Here is a 27,923-nt window from a genome sequence, read left to right as displayed (position 1 = left end):
AAAGTGCCTAGATATGGGAAAGAGAACTAGAATGCAATGTGTAGGTAATGAAGAGAAAATCAATAGAGGAACAGGAAGAAAAACGTGAACTATATCTGGAAGGAGAACCAAGTGATGGTGACCAGAGGTAATTACCAACTGAATTAGGGAAATTTGGAGAAGGAAGATGTTTAAGGGGAAAAACAAGTTGTTTTGGCCGAGTTAAATTTGAGAAAACTTATGGTAATCTGGCAGGCAGTTGACAACAAAGTAGCAGCATGGTATAACAGGCAAAATGTTAGAATTTGGATTGGAGGACTCTGTGTTCAAGTCCCACCTAAGACACTTGGGCAACAGCCTCAGTTTCCCCGAGCTCTTATAATCTGAGGATGATAACCTGTAGCACTCTCCAAGAGTTACTGTGAAATTCAGAAGGTGCTCTGCAAATTTCCTAAGTGCTAGTTATGGAGCTATTTTAAATATATCTTTATTGATATCTTGTATTTACATGGTCTAGATTCCTCCCTGAACCTTTTCCTCAGAGCCATCCCTTTATCTCAAAGGTTTTTTAAAGTTAAGTTTAATGTGAAATTAGTGTTTAGGAAGGAGAGGTCAGGGCTCTGTCAGATCTCTGCATGGGGACAATAATTGAGAAGAGGGCCTAGCATGGATCCTTGACCCTAGAAGGGTTGAGTTTTGGTCTTGGCTGCCGTTCTATTTTACCCCTATGTTCCTACAATATTTCTCTCCCCTCATGCTTCTAGGTCCTCAGGGTAAAATCTCTCCTCACCCTCCAGTTCTCCCCCTGGTCTCAAACCACTAGACCTTCAAGAGGGTAAAGGCCCAGGTCCCTCTTCCTGGAGTGAGCAGTTGTCTTTCCCTTCTTTCTGTTAGCTATGCCCCATCCCACCTCACCCTCAGATGACTCCCCACCCCAGAATGCAGGAAGAGTGATCACGGCTTAGAGTTGAGTTCCTTTATTGGAAGATAGCGGCCTTTGGGGAGGGCCAGGAGGGAAGAGGGAGCCACCTCGGCTGCATCAGAGTCAGAAGGAGTGGACAGAAGCCTTCTTCCAAAGCTTGACCTTCCTCTCCCTTGGGTTGGGGCCCAGCCCCATTTTCCCAGCGGAAGCAGGACTGAAGGCACATGAGGTCAGAAGGCCTACTACGACTGCCTCCGCCTCCCCCCCAATCCATCTTGTCCTGGTGGTCAGATCCTGTGATGGAGATCACGGGATGGAGAAAATATTCAATCGAGGAGGGGATAGAGGAGAGGGACACTTCTAACCCTTACCCTGAGCCTGTTGGGAGGTAAAAGTTCAGCCCCAGAAGATCAACGGCCACCTTGGGGCAAAGAGGGGGTGGCCCCTATCAGAGTCAGCTGATAGGTTATAATACAGGCTCTGGGTACAGGGCTTCAGAAGCAGATCTTGCCCCACACTTCCCATGCCAGGTAGCCCCCCTTGGGTCTGACTTCATACCACAGCACACAGCACCACACACTGAGATTCATCCCTCCTGTCTCCCTCCCCACCGAGGCCTAGGTTAGGAATGGGGAGTACCCATTGGGGGCTACAGGAGAGGGATCTGGCCTCTCCTGTCTCCAACCTTTCCCCACTTTTTGAAGGGGGTGACTAGGAAAGATTGGCCCTTCCTTCAGCGGGACAGGCGTTCAGGGAAGGGAGGTGGGGCCTTCCTTCCCTTCAACACCTAAAACAAAGCAAACTGCAAACTTTAGTTCCTCTCAAGTAACCAGGAGAAGGGTCAGGTCCACTAGGAGGGACTAGGCAGGCCGTCCCTTGGGCCAAGACCTACTGGTTCTCCTCTCTGGCAGCGTGAAGGAGACAAGGACACAGGTCCAGGGTTAGTCCCCTCCCCACTGAAGCCCCTTCTCCATAAGCCTTGGGGGAAAAAAATTGAGATGTGGTAATGGGAAACCTAAGCCATCACTGTACTATCCCCTTCCCTACCTTGGGGAAAGAGGGACTTCACAGTTGAGAGGGAAAAATAACCTCCCCCTTATCCTTTCCCAAGGGGATCAGACAGATTCTGGGGCCTATATGTGGTAAGAGGACAGAGCAAGCAGCATGGTGGGCAGTGAGGAAGAAGGGACCCAGGGGCTCACCCCACCTTCTTCCCCAGGGACCCAAGTATCTTACAGCGTCTGATAGGTGCTGTCCTTGGCCCGGACAAAACGGATGAGGAAGAAGGTTACAGCCTGTAGACTCAGCACTAGCACAATGCCCCCAATGAAGCTGGCCCCATCAAATCCGGGTGTGTGGGAATCCAGAGGTGGGAGAGTGGTAGGACTGCCTGGACAGGGTAGAGGAGAGTATTATCATGGCCTGGGCCCTGTGCCTGGCAGAGAAGGACATGGTCAGGGCAGGAGAGAACAGAGTTGACTAGGATCACCCCTCCAAATTCATTTGAACCCATAGAGATGTGGCCACTTCCCCAGAGTCAAACAAAGAGGATATACGACAGAGCTTGGATTCGAACCTAGGTCTTCTTACTCCTGGACATCTACTGTTTTTTTTTTCTCCTTAACACACTTCAGTTTTCTTACCTGTTCTCTCTGATCTCCCTCTTTTCAAGAGAGGCAAGGCAACTGTTAGCAGTTTAGAATATGAGATATGGAAAGAGCACAGGACTGGCTGTCAGATCTGCCACTAGAATTCACTTTCTAAGTGGGCAAATCATATCTTCTAGACCTCAGTTTCTTCTTTTGTAAAATTAGAGAGAGATGGCAAGTCCCTCCTGTTTTAAGCTTTCCAAGTCTTAAGGACCCCTCCAGCTCACAATGAATGACAGCTCAGTTAATTGCCCTTCACTGTGGCCCTATAACATTATTGATAATCCCAAGGTTATATATAGCTTCATCCTTTGTAAAGTCACTGTAATTCAGGAGACACTGTCTCCTGCAAGATAAGCAGAAGAATCTCCATTTGATAGATAGGGACATCCTTAGAGATTCTGGAACCTGGTCTCAGGCAGGTCCCTAAACTTCTCCTGTGGATTGCTTCATCTTGAAAATCATCCCTCTAAGAAGCAGAGATATCTCTGGGAGCAGTGGCATCATGAGGCTCTTCCCCTCCCTTAGGATCAGGTTTCATCTCTTGGACTGAGGGTTTGGGGAAAGGTAGGGCTCAACAGGGCAAGATTATCCTGGGACAAAGGACACGGTACGGAAGTTCCCCATTTGAGGTCAGGGATAGGATGGGCAAGAAAAAGGAGACTAGCCATAAAGAGAAAGAAGAGAAGACATGGGGAAGTCCTGAAGAGGGGAAGAGGAGATAAGGAAAAAACCATAAGAAAACCAGGATCTGAGAGAAGGGCCTGCTGGTAGAGAGAGCTGGCCTACCTATCAATAATTCAGTCCTTAGGGAGATCTCATTACCCATTGTAATTAATCAAGAGCTCCCACTGATCTTTGCCCCCACCACCACCTCAGTTATCACAGGCTCAGCCTTGGGACTTCTTCAAGTGCCTATGCTGCCCCCCCAGCCCCCCTCCCAAAATGGGGAAGAAGGCTGGGGTTAGGTTAGGAAAAAGGTTGCCTCTTTTTCAAGGTCCCTTGAAGCAGACTTCCAATAGCTTTGGCCTCCTTGACACTGGGTTATTCTCTGGGACTTTAAACTCTGCTACCCCAGAACTGGTCCTCCCACCCACTACCCCCCCATGGTTTACCCCATACCTGATGTGAATGCCTTTGGTTCCTGGGTGGGTGACTGTGGAACAGCTGGGGAGACACAATTCGTTATAATCCAGGGGAAAAGACTCTGGGAAATCTCCTGCTAACAGCCCAAGCTACTGGGAGCTCTCCCCTTCACCACCACCACCACCACCACCACCCTTTCCCTGGGTACTGGACCCCCTTATCCCTGCTTAAAATTACCTGGACAAAGAGCTGTGTGGTTATAGATAGAGCAACCTTCCTTGACCCTCTCTTCCTGAGCTACACAGCGCCCATGTCCTAGAGGAGAGAAGGAGGGAGGAAGAATTTGGAACAGGAAATCCCCCAAAGACTTAGCCTAGAAATAAGTCTCCAAGGATCTCCCCAGCCTTCAGAGCCCCAAGGGGTCCAGAACAAAGTCTGAGATTAAAGGAGATCCCTGGAGGTTTGGGGAACACTGATGATTTCTAAGTTTATGGAATGACTGGGATAAGAAATGACCTTAGAATGCAGGCTGTCAATTAGATGAGATCTTGGAATGTGGAATATGAGAGCTACAAGGGAGTTTAGAGAGACCATCCACCTCAGAGCTTCTTCACTTGGGTTTTTAAAAATATTTTGATAACTGTATTTTAATTGGATTGTTTTCTTTTTGTAATCCTATGAATTTTGCTTTATGCATTTAAAAACCACATTCTGGGATGGGGTCTGTTACATGCACACGAAAGGCTGAAGGCCCCTGATGTAGGCCCAGCTCATCATTTTATAGATGAGGAAATAGGGACCCAGAGAAGGGAAAGGCCCTGGACAAGATCAAACAGTGGCACAGCCAGAATGGTCCCATTTCTCCAGGTTCCATGATTCACTGTATCACATGTCGTTTAAGTTACTTATGACTCCTAAAAGTAATAACTGAGAAAATGCTTCAAACTGTGGCCCAGTGGGTTGGAGCTGGGAGGGGGAGGCTTCCAGATGTGCATGCTGAGAGTTCCAGGCGCCCCACCTCCCTTCCCTTTCCCCAGGCCCTTACCTGGCTCCTCACCCCCACAGTGCTCCCACACACAGCCTGAGAGGTTTCGAGCACGCTCCCCCTCCACGCAGCGCCTGCAGGATTCCAGTTGTTTGCATTCGGCAGCAGCAGCAGCAGAGCCCCAGATGTTAAGGCGGAGCAGACCCCTTCTGCCCAAACCTCTGCCTCCTCTACCTGGGATGAGGGAAGAAGGACTAAGGGTGAGAGGTCAGGGAGAGGCTTCCCCCCCACCCAACACACACCTGTCTGTTATCTGTGGCCAAAAGGAGTAGGGGCCAGTTGTTTCCAACTCCCCACACCCAACAGTTGGTTCTTTCTGACTCTCATCCTCCAGTCAGAGCTGTGGACCTGCCGGCAGGACCTAACTGGGTCAACCAGGTAGGTGGGCCTGGGGCAACCATAGGCCCAGGGCCCAGCTGGAAGGAGATTTTTCTATGAGGATGAGGGAAATAGAGGCAAGCTGCAGGCTTGGCTTGAGTAGCTAGGGAGGGGCTCTGAGGTCGGGTCTACCTCACCCTGGCAAGAAGAGGGGAGGACCATGCAGCTTGTGGGGGCTGATACCTGGGCAGACCTGGCTGGGAAGGAGAGCCCGCCCATACCTGGCTGAGCCCACCTGTCCCCACTCCTGGCCATGCCCACCTGTTCCCCCCCCCCCCCACTCACCGGCTGTGGCGAGCTGGGCCCAAAGCAGGAGGCAGCAGCAGCTACTGCAGAGGGCAGCCCGGAGGCCTCGGGGCCCTGGCGGTGCCATGGACGCAGGGGGAAGAGGCTGCTCCTGGCGCTGGGCACGGGAGGGCTGGTGGAGCGGCCCTGCCTAACACTGGGCAGCTGGGGAATAAGCCGGCACCAGGCGAATCCCAGGCTACCTGGGCAACCTGAGGCGGCCCAGTGAAGAAGGGGGTGGAGTCATGGTGGGGCGGGGCCAGGTGAGTGTGGGCGGAGGCAGGGACCGAAAGGAAGACCCAGACATCAGGGAGCTGATGCCATGACAAGCACAGGAATTGGATCTGAGTGAGGGGCTGCTGGGCTAAGCCACAGGCTCACTTTCCTCCAGAGCCATCTGGGTCCAGGGGCCAGATAGGAATCAGGACAACTGGAGATGGCCCTGAATGTGAGATTAATCAGGATGAAGTGACTTGTCCAAGGTCACACAGCAAGTGGCAAGTGTCTGAGGTCAAATTTGAACTCAGATCCTTCTGACTCCAGAGCCACCATTCAAAAGCTCGAGGTGGAGGGAGCATGGTTAATGGGAAAAGTGGAAGGCAGAGTGAGAAACCCCCATTACCACCATGGGCAGCAGGGAGAAGATGGAGCACCGAGTGGGGAGGGGTCTGGCAAGAACTAAGGGCGCGGCCAAGAGCTCAAGGTGATTGAGGGCAGGGATTGGGGCCAGCTGAAGGTGGGGCCAGGAGGAGACAGATGAAGGAGCATAGTGGGGTCATATGGGAAGGGGGTCCCTGGAATGCAGTGGCAACCCCAGGAACCAGATATACCTGGGAGGGATCAAAATAGGGCTGACATTAGAGTAGAAGATCTGAGGTTGGACCATAGGGGAGGGACATTGAATAAGAGGGGGAATAAGTCTGGTCTCTGCCATCCTGAGGAGAGTCTTCCTCCTAAGGAGTCCTTCGTTCCCCACAAAATGGGATTTTCAATCAATCAAATAAACATTTATTAGTCACCTACTATGTGTGAGATAGTTTGCTAAGCCCTGGGGAGATACAAAGAAAGACAAAAAACATGGGCCCTTCACTTTACAGATTGGGAATCTGAGGCCCAGAGAGGGTGAGGAATTTCCATTGATCAATAGCACTTATTAAGGGCCTGCTTTATCTCCCCAAATGTGCTAGGTGCTAGGAATGAAAGCAAAATCTTGCTCCTACTCATCCTGGGGCACGTTAGTCACAGAACACCTCCTGGAACCCAATTCACAATTTAATTCAAAAGTATCACTGCCCACAAATAACTCAGGAGAGGAAGTGTGTTTTGATAATCAAGGTTCACCTCTAGAAAGAGACCTGAATGGAAGTCTTTCCTCTGAAGTGCAAGCAACTCAAGACTATAAATTACAAAGGAGTTAGCCATCTTCATTAGAAGAGGGAGATTTGTTCACATCATCCTCTCACTGTCCTGGTCTGCTTAAAGTAATGTTCAAGTCTTAGAGCTCTGGGGATCAGGGCAGAAGTGAGAGTCCCTGTCCCGAAATAATGTCAAATCTACTGGGTTATGATGGAGAAACACATACGCAGATGTGTATACAAAGTCATTTCCACAGGAGGCAACAACTGGAATATTCAGGAAAACCTTCCTGTAGGAGGTGGCCTTTGAGCTGACCCATGAGTGTGTGTGTGTGTGTGTGTGTGTGTGTGTGTGTGTGTGTGTGTGTTTAGAGGTGAGGAGAGAGGAAAAATTCTCTTTATGGGTCCAAGATATTAGGGAACAACAAGAAGTTTGGTAAAATATATACATGTCTGTTTATATGCACACACATGTATGTATGAGTAAAGTGCTTGGAAAGATAAGACTAGGACCATGTTGTGAAGGATTTAAAATGTCAGATTAGTTTATACTTCTTAGGGGTGATAGTGAGCCACTGAGGCTTCTTAAGGAATGAAGACATATGGACAGATTTGGGGTTTGTCCGCTACATCTCTGGAGACCAGATTAGAATGGGAAAAGTGGAGGCAGGTAGAACGATTAGATAATTGAATAGACCAGGGAAAAGGTGATGAGAATCTAAATTCAGGTGATAGGTGTGTGACTAGACAGAAGGGGAGGGAAGAATGCTTGAATGAAAAAATAGGTATTGGGTACTTAATGTTTGTCAGGAACTCTAAATATGGAAGGCTTATTTAATTCTTTGGATGAGAGCTACCAGTTACCATGTTTACAGAGGCAGTTAGGTATCACAGTGGTTAGAGTTCTGGGTCTGGAAGACCTGAGTTCAAATGCAACCTCAGATACTTACTAGCTGTGTGACCCTGGGCATTTAGCCCTGTTTGCCTCAGTTTCTTCATCTATAAAATGAGCTGGAAAAGGAAATTGCAACCACTCTAGTATCTATGCCTGTGGATAATAGGGTGTACAGGGTCACAAAGAGTCAGACACAAGGAAACAGCAATAGGTCAGGACACACTCTTCTGTCTGACCACTTCAGGATCTTCATCCAGGCCTTCCATGCTGCCCATGGGCATCCCCCATGGCTCTGTCCTGGATCTTCTTTCCTAACTTTGCTTTTCCTCCTTTCATTCATCTATTTATCATCTCTATGCATCTCTTTCTTCTTCTTCTTTTTTTTTTTTTTTAGGTTTTTGCAAGGCAAACAGGGTTAAGTGGCTTGCCCAAGGCCACACAGCTAGGTAATTATTAAGTGTCTGAGACCAGATTTGAACCCAGGTACTCCTGACTCCAAGGCCGGTGCTTTATCCACTACGCCACCTAGCCGCCCATCATCTCTTTCTTCTAAGATCTACTTATTCAGGTCTAATCCCTCTCCTAACCTCCAATCTGCATCTCCAACTGCCTATTGAACAAATTGAACTAGATATAGCTATCTTAAATTCATCATGTTCAAAACTTCTTATCTTTCCCCCAAATCCCTCTCCACTTGACAGATAGGTGGCACAAGTGCAGAAAGCACGCTAGGAGTTTGGAAGATTTGAGTTCAAATCCAGTTTCCCAGATACTAGTTGCTAGCTATGTGATCCTGGGCCAGTCACTTAACCCTTAGTTATCTCAATTTCCTCATCTGTAAAATGGTAGCACCCATAAAATTTGTAAAATGTTGAATAGTGTGCTTGGTATATATTAATAAATGCTTTTTTCATCTTTCTCTTCCTAGCTTCCCTATTACCATTGATTATACCTCCACCCTCCTAGTCATCCAAACTAGAAATCAAGGTACCATCTTCAGCTCCTTCCACTCACTCACCATATCTGTTCAGTCCTGTCAAGAACATTTCCCCTATGTTACCCCCTTCTCTCTGATACAACTATCCCCTAGGGTGGACCCTCATCAACTCATGCCTGGACTATTGCCATAGCCTCCTTTTCTCTTCCTGCCTTGAGTCTTTCCCCCCATTACAATCCATTCTCCTGCTCATCTGTCAAAGTGATCCTCTTAAAACTAAAGTCTAAACTTCGGTGGCTCCCTATTACCTTTAGGATCAATATAAAAATCCTCTGCCATTCGAAGCCCATCAGTAACCTAGCCCCCAGGGTCAGCTGGCTAGAGTGTAGAGTCAGGAAGACAGACCTAAATTTAAATTTGACCTCAGACACTAACTGTGATCCTGGGTAAGTCACTTCACCCAGGTTTGCCTAAGTTTCCTCTTCTATAAAATAAGTTGAAAAAAGAAATGAAAAAACCCTCTAGTATCTGTGCCAAAAAAAACCCCAGCACAAAATCAGATACAACTGAACATCCACAACCATTTAACCTCCTTCTGCCTTTAAAGTCTTCTCACGGGGGTGGCTAGGTGGTGCAGTGGATAAAGCACTGGCCCTGGAGTCAGGAATACCTGGGTTCAAATCTGGTCTCACATGCTTAATAATTACCTTGCTGTATGGCCTTGGGCAAGCCACTTAACCCCATTGCCTTGCCAAAAAAAACCCCCAAACAAAAAAAACTAAAGTCTTCTCATATCCCTCTGCATACTGACCTTTTGCTGCTCCACCAACAAGGTACTCCCATTTCTTGGCTCTGGGCATTTTCTCAGATTGTCTCCCAGATTTGAAATGCTCTTTCTCCTGACCTCTCTGTCCTGGCTTCCTCATTTTCAAGTCCCAACTAGAATCCTGCCTTTCCCAACCCTCCATAGTGCTCATCCCTTTATTCTATTGCGTTATCTCTAGTTTACCCTGACTCTAACTTGCTTGTACAGAGTTTCTCCCCCATTACTGGAAATCCTGGCGGGCATGGGCTGTCTCGTGCCTTTCTTTGTATTCCCAGCACTTAATACCTTGGAACATAGTAGGGGCTTAAAAAATACCTGTTGCTTTGACTTGTGCTAAGGATTACTGATACAAATTAAAAAAAAATCAAGACAATCCCAACTTCAAGAAGTTTACATTGTAATAGGAAGACCATGCAAAGGAAACTGGTGGCCCTGGGAGCAGGGTTTGGATCTGGTAAGTCCCAGGATGGGCAGTAGAACTCAGGACCTTTTCTAAGGGTGGAGTCATAAGACTAACTCTGAGAAGATAGAAGAAGTGGAAAATGGGTCTGGATCTTTCTCTCTGGGACTCTTGGTCTTAAGGAATATCTGTATCTCTGTGTACATCTCCCCATGTTACCTACTCCCATCCTGCCCAGCCCCACTTCAAGTGAGCCCTATGACAGATGAGCAGAGGGTGGACTGGAGTGGGGAGAGACAAGGCAGGAAAAGCAGTAAAGGTTATTGCAATAGTCTAGGTGTGAGATGGTGAGGGTCCAACTCCAGGGGTAGCTGTGTCAGAAAGAAGGGGGCATAGGGGAAGTATTCTGAGGATAGACTTGACAGGATAGTCAGAGAGTTGGAGGATACAAAAATGGCAGCCAGGTTTGGAGGTGCATGACTGTGTATGTGTTTGTGTTTTGAGTGTGTGTTTCTGTGTGTGTATTTATGTCAGTGTGTCTGTGGGAGTATTTATGTGTGCGTGTGTGTGTCTGTGAGTGTGTATGTGGTGTGAGTGTGTATGCTTGTGAGTATGTGTATCTTTGATGTATGAAAATGGGTTCACATGATCCCTGGGAGGGCAAAGGTTAACAGGATCCTCCCAGAACAGCAGAAAGATGGTCCTGCCCTCCACAAAGACAGGGAAAAGGCAAGAACACAGAATTTGGAGTCTGAGGGTCTTCATTCCTGCTTCCAAATCCTGAATTCCTACTCAGCTATGTTGCCACTTAGCATCTGCAAGAAGTGGCCAGCTCCTTGAATAATGGCACTTTGGATTCCTCAGCTAGAGCTGAGGTGGTCAGGAGGGGTGGGAGTGGGGGGGATCTCAATGCCTGATGCTAGACATCCCTCAGAGTCTGAGGATTCAAATAAACTGGCTTTTTCCAGAAAAACTTTACTATACCTCCTATAATATAGGTATATAGTAGTATATTGTATAATATACTGTACTATAAGTATATACCATAATTAACCTAGGCAGTTATGAGCAGGACAGAGAACAAAAGCAAGAAAAAGGTCAAAAAGTAGTGAGCTGGGGGCAGCTAGGTGGCACAGTGACCCTGGAGTCAGGAGGACCTGAGTTCAAATTTGGCCTCAGACACAATACTTAACTGTGTGACTTTGGGCAAGTCACTTAACCCCATTGCCTTGGAAAAATCATTTAAAAAAATATAATAAGCTGGAAGGAAGTTCTTCACTGTTTTAAGACTGAAAGTCTTAGAACTGACTTTTTATTCTTTGACTTAAATGGGGCCCAGAAGGGCAACTTGGACGCAGACCAACCTACCTGGGGGCAGAATGAACTCAAACTACTCAAGGCCTGCACTTGTGACTTCTGTACTGAAGGAACATGGGGTGAGCTCAGGCCTCCCTGGGTCCACCAGTGTCATGGCTCACAAGAAGGGTGAGAGAGTGAATGATGCAAGGAGTTCTCTCATTAGCTTCTTGAGTTGGAGCTTCTGTTTAGGGTTTTGAGTGGATCTCCTTATGGAGGATCTGTGCACATGCCCTTGAGTTACGGCCACTATTTTACTACTGATGGCTTTCTCGGAGGTGACTTCAGTTGGACCCTGCTCTTGCAGAACAGACAGACGGTGTGAGAAGAGCCCACACCATCTGGCTAGGTCATCATTGTGCTGGCCTATAAAAAAGGAGCTGCCAGAACTCCCCTCTCCCTCCATGTCTATCTTTCTTCCCCAGAAAGCCTGGGAGCAAAGCAGAGCCAACAATGAAATTAGATCTGGGGCAGGGGGGGCGGTCTCTGGTCCTTCTCCCCACCCCTTACCCCCTACTCCAAAGAGCCACCTAGCTGAAAGGCTCATCCTGTATCCCAATTCTCTAGCCTTGGAGAGCCCCAGGCATAATCTCTCAGCCAAGCAGCAGCTATAAAGAGAGGGAAATTACATGACCAGAACAGTAAGAGGGTCTGTAGCAAAACAAAGGGATTCCTTTGGAATTCCAGTTTCTAGAATTCAGGGATTCAAATTTCTCTTGGAGAGAAAGGGAATTTCCTAGGCAATATGACTCTTGTGAAGAGAATTTCCCATATGGCCCCTGGTGCTTGGAGGAACAGTGATGTCCAGGGTGGGGGGAGGAGGGAGGGGGGAGAAAGAGACCTGACCTTTGTACTCTGATTTTCCTGTGAATCATATGAACTGTGTCCCTTTTTACAATGGGGACAGGAATGTGCTTTCTGGAGCCCCACACATGTTTCTCTCCTAAGGAGAATCCAGTCAGTAAATATTACAAGTCTGAAGGACTTTAAGATCCTACAAAGGAGGGGAAACCCAATGGAAACAGAAAGTTGTTTTTGATGGTTTATTGGCCCCTGTGAGTCTTTTGTGTTTCCTGCATAGTTTGTGAGCTTCGGTGGGGAGAAATAAAGGTTGCTTGTCCTCTACTCAGATGAATTGTTACCTTGAGCTGGGAAACCCCCTTATCTTCATCTACAGACACCTATAGGGGAGTAACCGGGTTGGGGGGGTAGACTCCCAAGTTTGGGACTAGTCTGTGCTCATCTGGAGCTTAAAACACTGGACCAGACTTCAAGAAAAATGGTACATGTGTCTGTGTGGGGAAGCGGGATTCGATATGGTCCCTGTCAGCTTTGGACCCAAACTCATCATCTTCCCCCCAAAGCCAGACCTTCTTGCAACTAAGCTCCGGCTCCTCTCAGCTAAACCCTTTCTCTTCTAGATCACTAAGCCCCAACTCTTCCTCCCCTTCTAGTTCCTTCTCTCCTTTTTCTCCCACATGGCCCATCCCTACTGCAGTCTTTCATCTCTTTCATCTATTATGGGAATAGATGATTCCAATTGTCCTGCACACTAGGCTATGATTACACAGAGCTCCCCTGCTTCAAAACTTCCAGGGCTCCCTGCTACCTACTGAATCAATTTCCAGCTCCATGGTTTGATTTCTTGGCCTTGCCCACAGCCCTTCCCTTCCATCTCTCTTTCGCTTCTTACAAAGTTCCTTACCACTAACCCTTCAGGCCAGGTTTCTCACTCAGAACCATTCTTCCTATGTACAGCCACACCTTGATACATCTACTTATTCGTTTTGAAGCAGTCAAGGTGAAATGACTTGTCCTGGGTCACACAGCTAGTCTCTGAGGTTGCATTTGAATTCAGGTCCTTCTGACTCCATGATGTTGTTCTGTCTACTGTGCCACTTACATGCCCTTACTTATTCTTCATATGGGGCTTAGCCTTGTCTTCCCGCCCCCCCACCCCAGCTCATGCTCAGACCACGAAGCATACAGATCTCCTTAGTGCCATCTCAAAGCTTCATTGTAGCAGTGTGGGTCCCTCAGGGTTCCTAGGGACCAAGTACACATGAACAATGGGGACTAGATAGTCTACATCTTCTGCCAAATATCTGGAGGGATTTAGCCTCTTGTTTTCCAGTATATACAAATCAATAAGCTAAAGGTACATTTTGTTACTGTTCCTTAATGAGATCCAGTTCTGGCCTTCACATAGGGATGAAATCTGGCCACAGCTCCGAGTCTGGTCCAGCTTGTCCTCTAGCAGCTCAGCTGCTTCCACCCCCCACCCCCCGGAGGAGGACTGGGAGAGGATTCAAACTCTGGGCATCTGGTACCTCTTACCCAAAGCCTGAGTCCCCAGTGGAGAGGTCCTGGATTCCATTTTCTCTCTGTCTCTCTATCTCTATTTCTCTCCATCTCTCTGTCTCAGTTTCTCCGTCTCTAGCTCTCTAGCTCTTTCTGTCTCTCTGTGCATCATTCTCTAGTTCTATTTCTCACTGCTTCTCTATCTCTGTTTCTCCCTGTGTCTCTGTCTCTCTGTGTCTTGTCTATCTCTGTCTGTGACTCTCTCTTTCTCTCCTTTCTCCCTCACTCCCTTTCTCTCTCTCCCTTTCTATTTCCATAACCTGGGCAGTTGAAATTCCCAAATGGACTCTTGGAGCTGAATTCCATCTAGTGGCCATCTGAAGAACTGCTAGGATGGCTAAGCCAGGAAAGTCCCAATCGGACACCCAAGATCCTTCTTACCTGGCTCAAGGAATCCCCACCAAAGCCTCTGACTAGTCCGGGGAGGGGGCCGACAGACTCCACACTCAACTCAACAAAGCTAAGAAAGGGTTACTAAGTAAAGTAACCTGTGCCAGAAGGAGCTCTCATTCTATCAAGAGACACAACATATAAATAGATAATTCAACATAACAATTTGAGGAATGAGAGAATATTAATAACAAGGGAACAGGGTGGGGGGGAAGAATCAGAAAATTAATCAAGAAATAAACATTTGTTAAGCTCCCTTTTTGTACTAGTTGGTAATGCTAGAGATATAAAGTGAAAATCAGTTCTGCTCTTAGGGTGCTTAGGGTCTAAATGGGAGACATGTATGTGCATGTATATTTATATAAATTTATTTATTTATATAAATTTACATATAAAATATGTGTGTATGGATGGATGAATGTCTGTATGTATCATGTAAGTATCGAAACCCTTTCAACTCTTCTTCACTCACTCCCAGTCCCATTGGTCCCAAGCTTAGGGACTGGATTTTTCTTGGATTGTTGCTCACAATCCCTCACTGGTGTGTTTCTCATTGATTATCAAACAGACATCCTTAGGACGTTACTAGGTATATATACAAGGGCACTTGTTACCAAAAGAAAAAAAGAGATACCCCTAAACCTGTGAGTACGTTCTCCCCTTGCACACACATGGGCTCATACTAAGCAATAAGGTATGTGTGGAAAGAACTCATGTGTCAAAAGATATCAAGGCCCCAAGTTACTACAATTCCTTTTCTCCCTTTGTGAGTTCCTCAAGAATTTCCCTTAGGTATATAGCTCTCAGCTGGACTCTTGGGGTCAATGCCCTTGGAGACTCCTGAAGTGGACTTTCCTTGGGGCCTAGTTTGTCCTCTATGTAAAAACAAGTCCTAGGGGGCAGTTAGGTGACACAGTGGATAGAGCACCGGTCCTGGACTCAGGAAGACCTGAGTCCAAATCTGACTTCAGACACTTATTAATCGCCTAACAGTGTGATCTTGGGCAAGTCACTTAACACTGCCTTACCAAAAAAAAAATCTAAAAAACCAAACCAAAACAAAAAACAAGTCCTAGCTCCTGATGCCAAAGCTGTCGTTTAACCATTGTTTGCTCCAGTATGCTGCTGCTGGCTCTGCTAGTTGATACATCTCCTGGTGATTCCATCTCTATGATTTTTTTCCTTTTATCCTTCATCATGTCTCTACTTGCAGCTGGATTCATTGTCCACTCTCTACATGGTCACTGTCTCTTTCCTCCCAAAGCAATTCCCTCCCAGAGGCTGAGAAGCCTCAACTTCTGACCTTGGAGTTTCACTCAACTGACTCTGAACTAGCTTGCTATCTTTGACTATCTTTAAGTCAATGACAAAATAGTGTCTGTGATATTATCTGCCTTTATCCAATGACCCAAAGCCATTATGCTCCTTTCAAACTCATCATATATATATATGCATAACAGGATAATTTTTTTGCAAGGCAGTGGGGTTAAGTGGCTTGCCCAAGGCCACACAGAGCTAGGTAATTATTAAGTGTCTGAAGCTGGATTTGAACTCAGGTCCTCCTGATTCCAGGGCCAGTGCTCAATCCACCATAACAGGATAATTTTAATGGATTTATAGCTTCAATTGAAATGTCTGGCTTCCTGTGATTAATCAATGTGGAGTAGACTCTCATATATATATATATATGCAAAAAAAATAAGATTAATTGGGAGAAAGAGGTCACAAACAAATATGGGGGAAGGGGCTTCAGGAAAGGCTCCATGTATCAAGAAAGAGAAACTGGACTCCTAGTTGAGATTTGAGGAAAGCTAGAGGTCCTTTCCTAGGAAGGAGGCTGAGGTGATATATTCTTGCCATAGGAGCCCATCTGCGTGAAGGCTCTCCAAAGGGAGATGCCAGTTTGGTGAATAGCAAGGAGTCCAACTTGACGTGGAACATCAAATCTATGTTAAAAGAGTGATGTGAAACAAATCTGGCAAGAGTAGACTTGAAATGCATTGTGAAGAACTTTAAATGACAAACTGAGGGGCGGCTAGGTGGCATAGTGGATAAAGCACCGGCCCTGGAGTCAGGAGTACCTGGGTTCAAATCCGGTCTCAGACACTTAATAATTACCTAGCTGTGTGGCCTTGGGCAAGCCACTTAACCCCGTTTGCCTTCCAAAAAAAATAAATAAATGACAAACTGAAGAGCTGAGAGGCATTGTGCTTGCTCAAAGGAGTCAGAAAGACCTGATATCTCATCCTGCTTGAGAGGCTGACTAATTGTGTAACTGTGAACAAGTTAGGTAAGCTCTTGGAGCTTCAGTTTCTTCATCTGTAAAATGGGGTGGTTGGACTTGATGGACTCTAAGGTTCCTTCCAGCTCTAAATATAGGACTATATTTTATCCCAGAGGCAATAGGGAACCTCTGAAGATTTTTGAGCTGGCAGAGTGACAGGTCTGCTTTTAACTATGTGTTTTTGGTTTGCCTTAACTTCCTTATCCATGACATTCCTCCCGTTTCTGTGTTCTTGCATGCCTGGAATGCATTCCCTCCTCACCTCTTCTCCTTAGAATTCTTATATTCCTTCAGAACTCAGGTAATGTGTCACTTGTATTAGGAGAGCTATCTTGATCATCAGAACTGCTGGTAACTTTTTTTGTCAAGGTTATTTTATATCTTCTGTATATATTTTTTTTCTGTCTACATATATGTCCATGTGCATACACACATGTGCTATCTTCCCCATCAGAATGTAAGTTTCACTTCTGTCATACTATCTAGACTAGCATTTGTCACAGAGCTTGGTGTTTAATAAATGTTCATTGATTAATTGATTGATTGGGAACTATGGAGAGGATAGATCTGAGAGGGAAGAGCTGCAAGCACAGGGTCCAGGTAGGAGTCTATTATAATATTTGTAGCAAGAGCTGATGGGAACCTATCATAGGCTGGTGTTGGCTCTGTGTGTGTGTGTGTATGTGTGTGTGTGTGTGTGTGTGTGTGTGTGTAAAAGGGAACAGATGTGAGGGATGTGGTGGAGGCAGAATTGACAAGACTTGGCAAGTCATTATCTATGGAGGGGGCTGGGAACAGTGAGGGAGAGAAAAGAATCAAGGATGACTTGGGAGTCATGGAGACAGAACGTTTTTTTCTGTTAGCTCCTATGGGCAAAGGAGCTTAAGTGGATGACTGAATCAAGTCCCTAAGGTTAGGGAAGACGTGGACATGTTTTTGGAAGCAGGGAGGGAGCTAATAATATCTAGTATTTATATAGTGTTTTACAAGTACTATCTCCCTTTATGCCTCCATCATGCCTATTAGGTAGCTGCTATTATTATCCCCATTTTACAAAGGGTGAAACTAAGGAAGGCAGTAGTTAAGTGATCTGCCCAAGGTCACATAAATGGGAAGTATCTGAGCTCATATTTGAACTCAGGTCTTTCTGACTCTAGATCTAGTGCTTCCCCTAGCTACCTCATATAAAAAGATTAAAGATAGGATATGTTTGATTGATAAGGAGAGACTGAACCAAACAGGAGAGAATGGAAAATGACATAGTAGAATTTGGAGTGTAACTGAGACTAAGAGCAGGTTTGGGATGGATGGATTCCATTTTGGGGTTTGTTTGTTTTTTTTGGCAAGGCAATGGGGTTAAGTGACTTGCCCCAAATCACACAGCTAGGTAATTCTTAAGTGTCTAAGGCCGAATTTGATAACTGGGACCAGTACTCTATCCACTGTAACACCTCTAGTTGCCCCTGGATTCCATTTTCTTTTTTCTTTTTTAGGTTTTTGCAAGGCAATGGAGTTAAGTGGCTTGCCCAAGGCCATACGGCTAGGTAATTATTAAGTGTCTGAGGCCACATTTGGACTCAGGTCCTCCTGACTCCAGGGCTGGTGCACTATCCACTGCACCACCTAGCTGCGCCTGGATTCCATTTTCTTAAACAGGAGGGTGAGATCTTTTGCTGAAAGGGAAGAGGTGGCACATGCCACTAAAGGAGCAACATTTGGAAGAGCTGTCTGGGGCCAGTGAAAGATGGAAGAATGTAGGGGTTTCTGGGCAGCTTTAGGAGTCAATAGGCTTAGCTAACAAAAAATTAGAGGGGATCAGTCTGCTCAGATGCGTGACTTTCCCATCATCATTGTGTGTGAAATTGTGTCACTTCAGGTGGCGCAGTGGATAGACCACTGGCCTTGGAGTGAGGAGTACCTGAGTTCAAATCCAGTCTCAGACACTTAATAATTACCTAGCCGTATGGCCTTGGGCAAGCCACTTAACCCCATTGCCTTGCAAAAAAACTAAAAAAAAAAAAAGAAATTGTGTCACTTCCCCATCTTTATGTGTGACCTGTGACATCCCATCACTGTGTATGAAGTTGTTTGACTTCCCCATTACTATGTGTGAAGTGCGTCACTTCCCTTATCTTTCTTTGCTCAGCAGTATGAGAATAGGAAAGAAGCAAGTAGATGGCACAGATCTGAAAGGAGAAGCCCGGGGGGAAAAGGAGGGTCAAGATTGGAACTGAGCCCAGAGCTAGTAGGTTGGGGAAACAGAGAGGAATCATCAGTTTCAAACTGAAAAGAACCTAAGGCTCCATCTAGTACAGTTTGCTAGATAGTAAACTGAGGCTTAGAGGGTTGAGCACCTAACTCAAGGTCACACAACTACTGTCAGAAGCAGGATTTGAATCAAGGTCTGTCATGCTCCATACCTCCATGGAGGGAGCACAAGTTAAGGAAAGGATGGAAATGAGATTAAGGGAAATGAGCCTAAGAGAGAGATGAAAGAATGGAAGGTTGTCATGAGGGAGAAATTTCAAAGTTATGGATCCTAGAGAAAGAACAATTAGGGATGATATTGAGATAAGGTAGTATAGGACTGAGATGCAGTGAAGATCCATACCATAGGAGCTAGAGAAATTGAAGACCCAGGAGGGTGCCAGATTTGCAGGAACCTCTGTGTATATTGATGTAATGGGGAACAAGTCTTAGGTAGAAAAGACTCGTGTGGCGCATGTACACCCACACTGGCTCTGCTCGGTTGATCATGTGATGGAGACTGACTGTTGACTGCCTGGGAAGCCAAAAGCCAGAATTGGGGCACATTGAAAAGACACAACTAACCAGCCAAAGGGAAGGGATGCCATTCTCTTCCTCCCCCACAGCACTTCAGGGAAGATGCACATTGGAACCTTGGGCAGGGAGAGACATCTGGAGTCAACAAGCAGTCTGTGAATACAGCTCTGTTCTTTGCCTCTTTCCATTTGTCCTTTTCTGTTTTTTTGGGGGGAGGGAAGAGTGAGAACGATTGTAATTTTGTGAACTTCCAAAGGTCAGGAGAGCGAGTTACCAGAAATCCAGGAGCTAGAGTCCATGCTGGGATTTAACAGGGAAGCCAGATGGTGAGGAACAAAGTCTCCAGTGACCTTCCTGGCCTAGTCTAGCAGCAGTAGGGAGAGATGCAAACTCATTTATCCATTAGTCATGCTGCATTTGGAAGTGAACTTACTGGGAAGAAAACTCCATCAAAACTCTGTGAAGTGAGCCCACTCTCCCCAGGGATTAAGGTGGTATAGGGAAGAGTGAGCCATCAGGGGCTGGGGGGGAAGGGATAGATTTCTGTTCTTACTCTATCTTTAAAGGAAATATCTTTTTTGTAAAATCCAATTGATGTCAATTAGTTAAATGGAAGGGAGAACACTAATTCCTGGTGGCTAATAGAGGGGATAGAACACTGGCATGGGGGGCTTTAGCATTAGAGATTCCACCATCCATCTGGACTAGTCCTAGAACCCTGAGGTATAGATGTAGCCAGATTCAATGTGGGAGAACGAATCCAGAATAGCGTTCCATTAATTCAATACTAATAATATGCCAGATGCTATGCACAGGGTCTGCAAAGACAGAAATGAAACAATTCCTGCCTTCAAGGAGCCTATATCTATTGGATAAAAAGCTAGATCATAAGCCCCTTCAAGGCAAAAGAAATTTGTATCCCTAAAACTCATCACACTGTCTGAGACATAGTTGGCATAATAAATGCTTAATGCTTACTGAGTAAATTAAGGGGATCAATATGAAATAAGTGTGGAAAGGTAGGTAGAAGTCAGATTATGAAGGTCTTTAGGTACCAAAGAGAGGAGTAGTTCATACTTTAGCCTAAGTTTTGTCAGAACTCAAGGACAGAGTCCTAGGGATACTCGTAATTTAAGGATAGGAGAGGCACTAGGGAGCCATTGAAGTTTTTTGAGTAGGAGAGTCAAATGTAGATTTAGGAATATTAATCCAGTAGTTGGGTGGAAGATTGATTGGAGAAGAGAGAAGGGAAAAATCAGAAGCAGGGAGGTTAAGTTGAAGGCTATCTCAGTACTGTAGTCCAGGTGAAAGGTGGTAAGACCTGAACAAGAATGAGAGCCATGTGAGAAGAGAGAAGGGTCTTCCTGGGCTCAAATCTTACCTCTAACATTTGCTAGCTTTCATGACTTTGTGCTTCCCATCTTCTCACTTCTCATCTCCATGCCTCAGTTTCCTCATCTGAAAATTGAGGAGGTTGGACTCTATAGTCAATGTTGAGACTGTGGGGTTAACAAGCAGTACTGAATTTATCATTAAACTTTAGCTTAGGGCTTTGGGGGCTCTAAGACTAGGAGTTCTAGGCAAATGATTGGATTGGGGGGGAGGGAGAGAGAAGAGTCAAGAGTGATACCAAGGGATTTTGGAGTGAAGAAAATGTAAGTAACATAGATGCCCATAAATAACTGGGGAATGGCTGAACAAACAGGAATGTAATGGAAGTTTTTGAAACCATAAGAAATAACAAAGATGAAAAATTCAGATAATCATTGGGAAAACTGATGCAGCGCAAAGGAAGCAGAACCAAGAAAACAACCTACACAGTAAGTATATATAATGTAAATGAAAACAGCATTGCAAGGCTACCAGAATTTTATTAGTTATAATTACCAATATCACTCCTGGGGAAGAGGTTAAAAAAACCCATTTCTCTTCTCTTGGTGAAGGCAGGGGGCTACAGCTGCAAATCCTATTCACTTTCATTTCATGGCATCATCTTCCTGATGTTACAGTCCTCTTCAACAACAGCAGCAACAGTAGTAACAGCGGCAACATTGCAAATGTTGGCAGACCTGAGTGCTATGTTAGTTGGTTTTGCAAACTAATTTTCTTTTTTTTTTAAGATCTTATTTATTTGGAGTTTTACAATTTCCCCCCTGATCTTACTTCCTTTCCCCCACCCCTCACAGAAGGCAGTCTGTTACTCTTTACATTGCTTCCATGGTATGCATTGATCCAAATTGAATGTGATGAGAGAGAAATCATATCCTTAAGGAAGAAACATGAAATTTAAGAGATAACAAGATCAGACAATAAGATATCAGGTTTTTTCCTAAATTAAAGGTAATAGTCCTTGGTCTTTGTTCAAACTCTACAATTCTTTCTCTGGATACAGATGGTATTCTCCATTGCAGACAGCCCCAAATTGTCCCTGGTTGCAAACTAATTTTCTATATTACAGGGTGGGGGAAAGATCCTTTGAAGATGTGATATGTTGGAAAATTATTTTGATATAAAAACAAAAGTCATAAAAACTATTTTTTTAAAAATCAAGAATAACTCTGAGATAGCAAACTTGCTTGGATAATATTCAAATAAAATCAAGAAGTTAGGATGTTGGGCGGAGCTAGGGAGAATGAAAATGGACAAATATTGGACAAATGTATTGAGTTCAAGTTGTCTCCGGATGGTGATGTCCAGGAGGCAGGTGTCTTTTGGGTATGGAATTCACAAGAGAAATCAGGACAGGCTAGGTCAATTTGGGAGTCAGCTGCAAGGAGGTAGATAAATAGAGACAACTGAGGGATTTCTTCTGGTAAAGGGAAGAAAGATATGGAATGATAGCTTGAGAGGATGGAAAGATGAAGTGACTAGGGTTTTTAAGAGCAGAAGTATATTTGAAGGCAGTGAGGAAGGATTCAATGGATAAGGAGAGACTGAAGATGAAATACAGATCAAAGGAGGAAACAAAAAGAACCGGAGGAGACGCAACCAAAGGCACAAGCAGAAAGTTGACCTTAGCCAGAAGGTCACCTTTCCTTCAGAGACTAAACCAAAGGAGAAAAGAATGGCAGACAGTAGAAGGGAATTTTGAAAGTTCATGAGCTCAGAGAAAGAGAGGTAAAGAGGGGGAGAGAAGGAAGAGCGACAGAGACAGAGAGACACACCAAGAGAGAGACCTAGACAGACACAAATGGAGAAAGGGAATGATTAATAAAAAGAAAAAGAAAGGAGAGAGACAGAGAAAGAGAGGAAGAGAGAAATAGATCTTTGCATATTTGACACTGAGATGAAAAGAATAAGAGAAAGAGCAGAGTGAAGAGAGAGAGAGAGAGAGAGAGAGAGAGAGAGAGAGACACAGAGACACAGAGAGACAAACATAGTTTCAGACATAGATTGATTCGTGGGTTTTAGTTTCCTTGTAAATTAAACAATGGGGCTTACCTAGATGACCTCTAAGATCCTCCTGAGTTCCAACTGGAAATTATCTCAGAGATCATCTTGTTCAATCCCCTCCTCTTTTTTTTTTTTTGCATAGGATATTTTTAGTTTACATAGTTTCCTGCCACCCTCCCTTCCCACCCCACTCCCCTCAACAATAAACAATCAGGTGAATATTGTACATACACATTTATGTTAAACATGTTTACAGATTAGTCATTTTCAGTATCAGGAATTAAGATTAAGGAGAAAGAGAAAACCATGAGATAGGAAAGAAATGAATGTAGTGTTCATCAAATTTGGAAGAGTTTTTTGTTTGTTTGTTTTGGTTTATTTTTCTTCCTCTGGATGGGGATAACATTGTCCATAGCCAGTCTAATACAGTCGTCCTAGCTTTCTGAACTGCTGAGAGGAGCTGCTTCCATCAGAGTTAATCATCTCACAGTGTTGTTGATAGTGTACATTGTTCTCTCTTCGCTCAGCATCAGATCCTGTAATTCCTTCCATGCTTCTCTAGAATCCAATCATTTATAGTTTCTTATAAAACAATAATATTCCATAATATTCATGTACCATAACTTGTTTAGCCATTCCCCAATTGATGGGCATCCCCTCAATTTCCCATTCTTGGCCACTACAAAAAGAGCTGCTATGAATATTTTTAATATTTTGGAACATGAACAACCTGCTCCTCTTACAAATAAAAAAATAAGACCTAGAGAGGGAAAGGGATTTGCCTAAGATGACTCAACCTCTAAATAATTAGAGCAGGGATTTGAACCCAGGTCTTTTGTCCCCTTCCATTATTCTCTCTACTCAGGGCTCCAAGAACTTAGAGGAGACATTGGAAGTAGTATATGCCCCAATTCCCATTTCTCTGGCAGAAAGAGAACTTTCAGAAACTCTGTCCTAGCCAGAATCAAGTCCTGTCTAGCCTCAATGCTCCATGGCTGCTGTCCATAGTGTTGAAGATATATCAGGCTATGGAGCATCTCAGGATGAGCTAAAGCTGCAGTTCCTTACTTTGCTGAATCACAAGGCTTCATCTGGACTCAGGTCTTAACTCAAAGTCTAATCCTATATTTATGGCCCTGGCTCAAAGCCCAACTCTGACCCCCCATTTACTATACAAAGAAACTAAAGCCCAACAATCCTATGAATATATGTCTAAAACCAAACGCTTCTGTTCTTTCTTTCTTTCCTTTTCTTCCTTCCTCCTTTTCTTTCTCTTTCATTCCTTCCTTTTCTTTCTTTCTTTCTTTCTTTTTTTCTTCCTTTCTTTCTTTCTTCCTTCCTTGCTTTCTTTCTTTTTCTTCCTTCTTACTCTTTCTTTTCTCCTTCCTTCCTTCCTTCCTTCCTTCCTTCCTTCCTTCCTTCCTTCCTTCCTTCCTTCCTTCCTTCCTTCCTTTCTCTTTCATTTGTCTCTGGTTCTACCTTCATTTGTCTGTCTCTTTGTCTTTCTCTCTCCCTTTCATTCTTTTTTCTCCTCTCTGTTACTGCCCTTGAGCTGCCAGGATAGAAAGGGAAATGGATAGAGAATGCCTTAGGTCCCAAGATTTTCCAATATCCAGCTCCCTAGAAGGTGGGTCCACTCCAGAAGCGCAGGTCAGGCCCTTTACTCTCCTCTCCTGGTTTGGGAAGGTGACAGTGCCTTAGATGAGGAGGGGAAGCTTGAGTGTAATGTGCTGAATGACAAACTTGAAGTCAGTAGACCATGTGTTTAAATTCTGCTTCAAACAATGCCTAGCACTGTCAACATAGATGAACTGTCCTCCCTGAGTCTATTGTCTTGTCTGAACAATAAGGATTAAAATTGTCACCTGAGGATGACAAGTGAAATATTGTGAGTATCCCTTGAGACCTTTGAGGATACTGCAGTAAAGACAATGTGATAGGAAGTTCACTTCATCAAGTTGGCTTCTGTAAATCTATGGAAGGCCAGTATGTAACTATAGTAATTATGTCTATGGAGCAAATCTAATATTTCAATTATCTACCTATGGTATCTACCTATTATACCTATAGTATAAACCACCTTAAAAAAGTTCTTGGGAGTTGTTGTTGAGTCATTTCAGACATGTCTGACTTTTAGTGGCCCCATTTAGAGATATCTCAGCAAAGATACTGGAGTGATTTGGCATTTCCTTCTCCAACTCATTTTACAGATGAGGAAACCAAGGCAAACAGGGTAGTGAGTTGCCACAGGAAATAAGTGCCTGAGGCCAGATTTGAACTCAGGAAGATGAGTCTTCCTGGCTCCAGGCCCAGTACTCTAGGCATTATGGCACCACCTCACTGTCCCTCTCAATAATTTCTAAGAATATAAAGGGGTCTTGAGACCAAAAAGTTAGAGAACCACTATCTGAACAACTCCCTTCTCCATTCTCCCTTGCTGCTACATAGTGCCTGTTACTTAATATTTATCATTCATTAATCATTCAAATAATTAGCAGTCATTTAATGGTTTCATAATTTAAGCTGAGGGATGATTTAGAATATTGCTCCAAATAACAAAAATATGTACAGTCTGTATACAAATAGAGTATCCTCACCCACTTCTGAAATCCCTTCTCTCAGTCAATCACCCCTCCATAAACAGTACACAGGGACTCAACATACTGTGGCCACACCATTTATTAAATATTGAAAAAATATATGGAATCATTTGTCCACAACCATCTCCTAAACCTTCTGTTTCTCCTCCCAGATTTTAAGGATAGGGTGGGGTGCAGTGGAGAATGATCACAACGCTCATCTCTGTTCCAGAATAAAGAGGTTGCATTTTGAGGACTCTACCTTAGGATCAAAGACTGTGAGCAAGGGGAAGCAAAAGAAACATGGTGGCAGAGCGCCATTTTCCCCTCACCTCACCAGCCAGTGGAATTTTCAATAGCTGCCAGTCTCTGCTGTTCTGGTCCTGTCTCTCTGCTCCGGGTTCTACACTCCCTAATCCCTCCACCATATTGGTCAGGCTGAGGCTCGGTGTTGAAGGGAGGTGGGTAGTCTAGGCCAAAGGGGACCACTACTGTTTTTCTCCTTCTGGCATAAGAACAGAGAGATCTTTGGATGCCATAGATAAAGTCTCAGCTTTAGTGAGGCACTTCACTAGCAGATAGGCACTTCTTGCCTTGTTCACTAGCAGATAGAATCTTGGACCTCAACCACCTGGAACCACCTTGGTCATGAAGTCTCAAAAATCCTAGACTCTGTCTAATGTCAGTGACTGTGCATTCCTCATTTCCCAGAAGGCAACCAGGGAGAAAAGGGATTTCAGGACTATATTTTTGTATATAGATACTGACACATCTCTGTCCTATTGTGTACCTTCCGGTCTTTCGTGAAGGTCTTCTCTAAGTAATCTGACTTACCTGTCCTCTCTGTTCTGCCAGAGATCAGGACAATTTTCTCTTGGTGGCAGTTCACAAATTTTCTTCTTTCCGTCTCCCTCTGTGTGAGAGCTTCTGAGGACTGTTAGGTCCCCAAAGAGATGAGGACTGTGTATCGTACAACCTGTCTCATATGGTTGTCATGAGGGAAATGCTTGGCAAATCTTATGTACTGAAAGATGTGAATTGCTAATGGCCAGGAAGAGACCAGCAGAGATACAGAGATGCAGTCAAGGAAGCTGAGAAGAGCAGGAGATTCTTTCTGGCCGGATGCAGTCAAGCATACAAAGGTAGACTCACCCCTCTTGAATCTACCCCTTGTATATCCCATAACACTGGGGCATAGTGGGGTAGAGTTCTAGATTTGGAATCAGGAAGACTGGGTTAAAATCCTTTCTTAGAAACTTCATTTTGAAAAGATGCTACTTATACCCTGGCTGCCCTTGACTGTCTTCTCCTTCCCTTCCCGCCAGTTCTTGGACTCTTTCCCTTGGGAGGCTGTGAACTTTCAACCCTTATCTTTTGGGAAAACAGGCATTCAAAACACTTCCTGGCCATTTCCAAATCATGTTGTTCAGTTACGTCTGACTCTCTGTGACTCCATTTAGGGTTTCCTTGACAAAGATACTGGAAAAGTTTGCCATTTCCTTCTCCAGTTCATTTTACAGATGAGGAAACTGAGACAAACATGTTGAAGTGACTTGCCCAGGATCGCACAGCTAGTAAGATTCTGAATCTGGATTGGAACTCAGGTCTTCCTGACTCCAGACCCAGTGCTCTATCTACTACACTACCTATCCACTATTCATAACTATTTTAACTCCCTTGTACATGCTACTTTTTCCTCATTCAAACGTAAGATTATTGAGGGCAGGGGACTGTCTTGTATCCCCAGTACTTAGACTAAATGCTTTGCACATAGTAAGTGTTTAATATTTATCATTAAATACTTAACTACTATTTTAATCTCTCTGAGCCTCAGTTTCCCCACATGTCAAATAGGGCAAATAATAGAACCTAAATCACAGGGTTGTTTGAGGACTGCAAATATCCTTAAGGGTTTTTTTGGTATATAAATTATCATGTTCATTGTAGTATTATAATATTACTATGTGCCCCATTGTCCCCGGGAGAAATATTACTGCCTTGGGCACAGAAAGCATCACCTCTCCTTCTGCCTTTCTGTTTTCCCCACCCCCCTCCCCCATCCATATAGGACAGGGGCTGAGGCTATGGTGAACTAGTGGGGAAGGAAGCTAGCTGGTGAGCCAGGACCAAGGGAGTCACTGCTGTTTTGTCTCCTGCCCACCCCCACCCCCAACTCCCTGGGGACTGAGGCCAAGGCTGAACTCTGGGGCAGCAGGAAAGGCGAAGGGTTTGGCCACTTCTGGGACAGCTGGGAAACTGTGTATGGGGGGAGGTGGGGGACATCAGAATGAGTTTCCTAAATGCTAGGAGTGCCAAAGTAAGATTCATTTTGGTCCCCTCCAGCCCCACTTCTTCCACACAGACATGTCAAAAAGAATAACTGCAGAATCTTGGGTCTTTAGATTCCCCATCTTCAGCCAGAGAGAATCAGGATTCTGGGTTCTCATGCTCTTCTCAGCTTCCTTCCCTGATATACACCCTTTTCCCATCTAGCTAGCTCCTTCGGGGAAGTGGCCTTTCCCTCTTTCTCCCCAACAATACTGGCTTTCCAAGACCATGAATAATTGAGTCCCTGAAATCTTGCCCAGACCAAGGGCCAAGGGGAGGAAGGGAAGAAGGGAAGAAAGGCCGGAATTCTTCTAGGACTATCCAATGTACAGGTGCCAAAGGAGTGATGTCACCAGCAGCAGCCATCCCACAGCATCTGTCAGCTCCATGACTCCCCACCTCCCCCAGGCAGCATCATTATTGCCTTATTCATAATACCATCTCAGAAGTTCACTGCCACCGTCATTCCAGGGACCCTATCAGCTCAATTCTACAAGCATTTGAAGAGTGTTGCCAGACCTACTGCAGTCAGAAAGATCTAAGCTCAAATCTCTAACATGCCAAGCCTTGGAGATTCAAATCAAAACAGACCCTGCCCTCCAAAAAACGACACATTAAGGTAGTTAGTCTCTAAATGAGGAAATGGAGAGTAACTTCAAGATTCTGAGCTGGACGTTAGAGGTCATAATCT

General features: G+C 44.9%; 1 protein-coding gene across 1 annotated transcript; it reads right to left on the bottom strand.

Annotated features, from left to right (window-relative positions):
* Positions 1-2,133: 2,133 nt before the first annotated feature.
* Positions 2,134-5,432, bottom strand: CD164L2 (CD164 molecule like 2). The gene is made up of 5 exons (XM_074191560.1): positions 5,345-5,432; positions 4,682-4,855; positions 3,874-3,951; positions 3,673-3,717; positions 2,134-2,291 (listed from the first exon to the last, which is right to left on the bottom strand). Exons 1-5 carry the CDS (start codon positions 5,430-5,432, stop codon positions 2,134-2,136), a joined length of 543 nt encoding a protein of 180 aa, XP_074047661.1.
* Positions 5,433-27,923: the final 22,491 nt, after the last annotated feature.

The sequence above is a fragment of the Macrotis lagotis genome, chromosome 1 (assembly GCF_037893015.1).
Source record: "Macrotis lagotis isolate mMagLag1 chromosome 1, bilby.v1.9.chrom.fasta, whole genome shotgun sequence".
NCBI classification, from domain to species: domain Eukaryota; kingdom Metazoa; phylum Chordata; class Mammalia; order Peramelemorphia; family Peramelidae; genus Macrotis; species Macrotis lagotis.
Note: the sequence above shows the minus strand (reverse complement) of the source record. Positions and strands in the feature narration are given on the sequence as shown.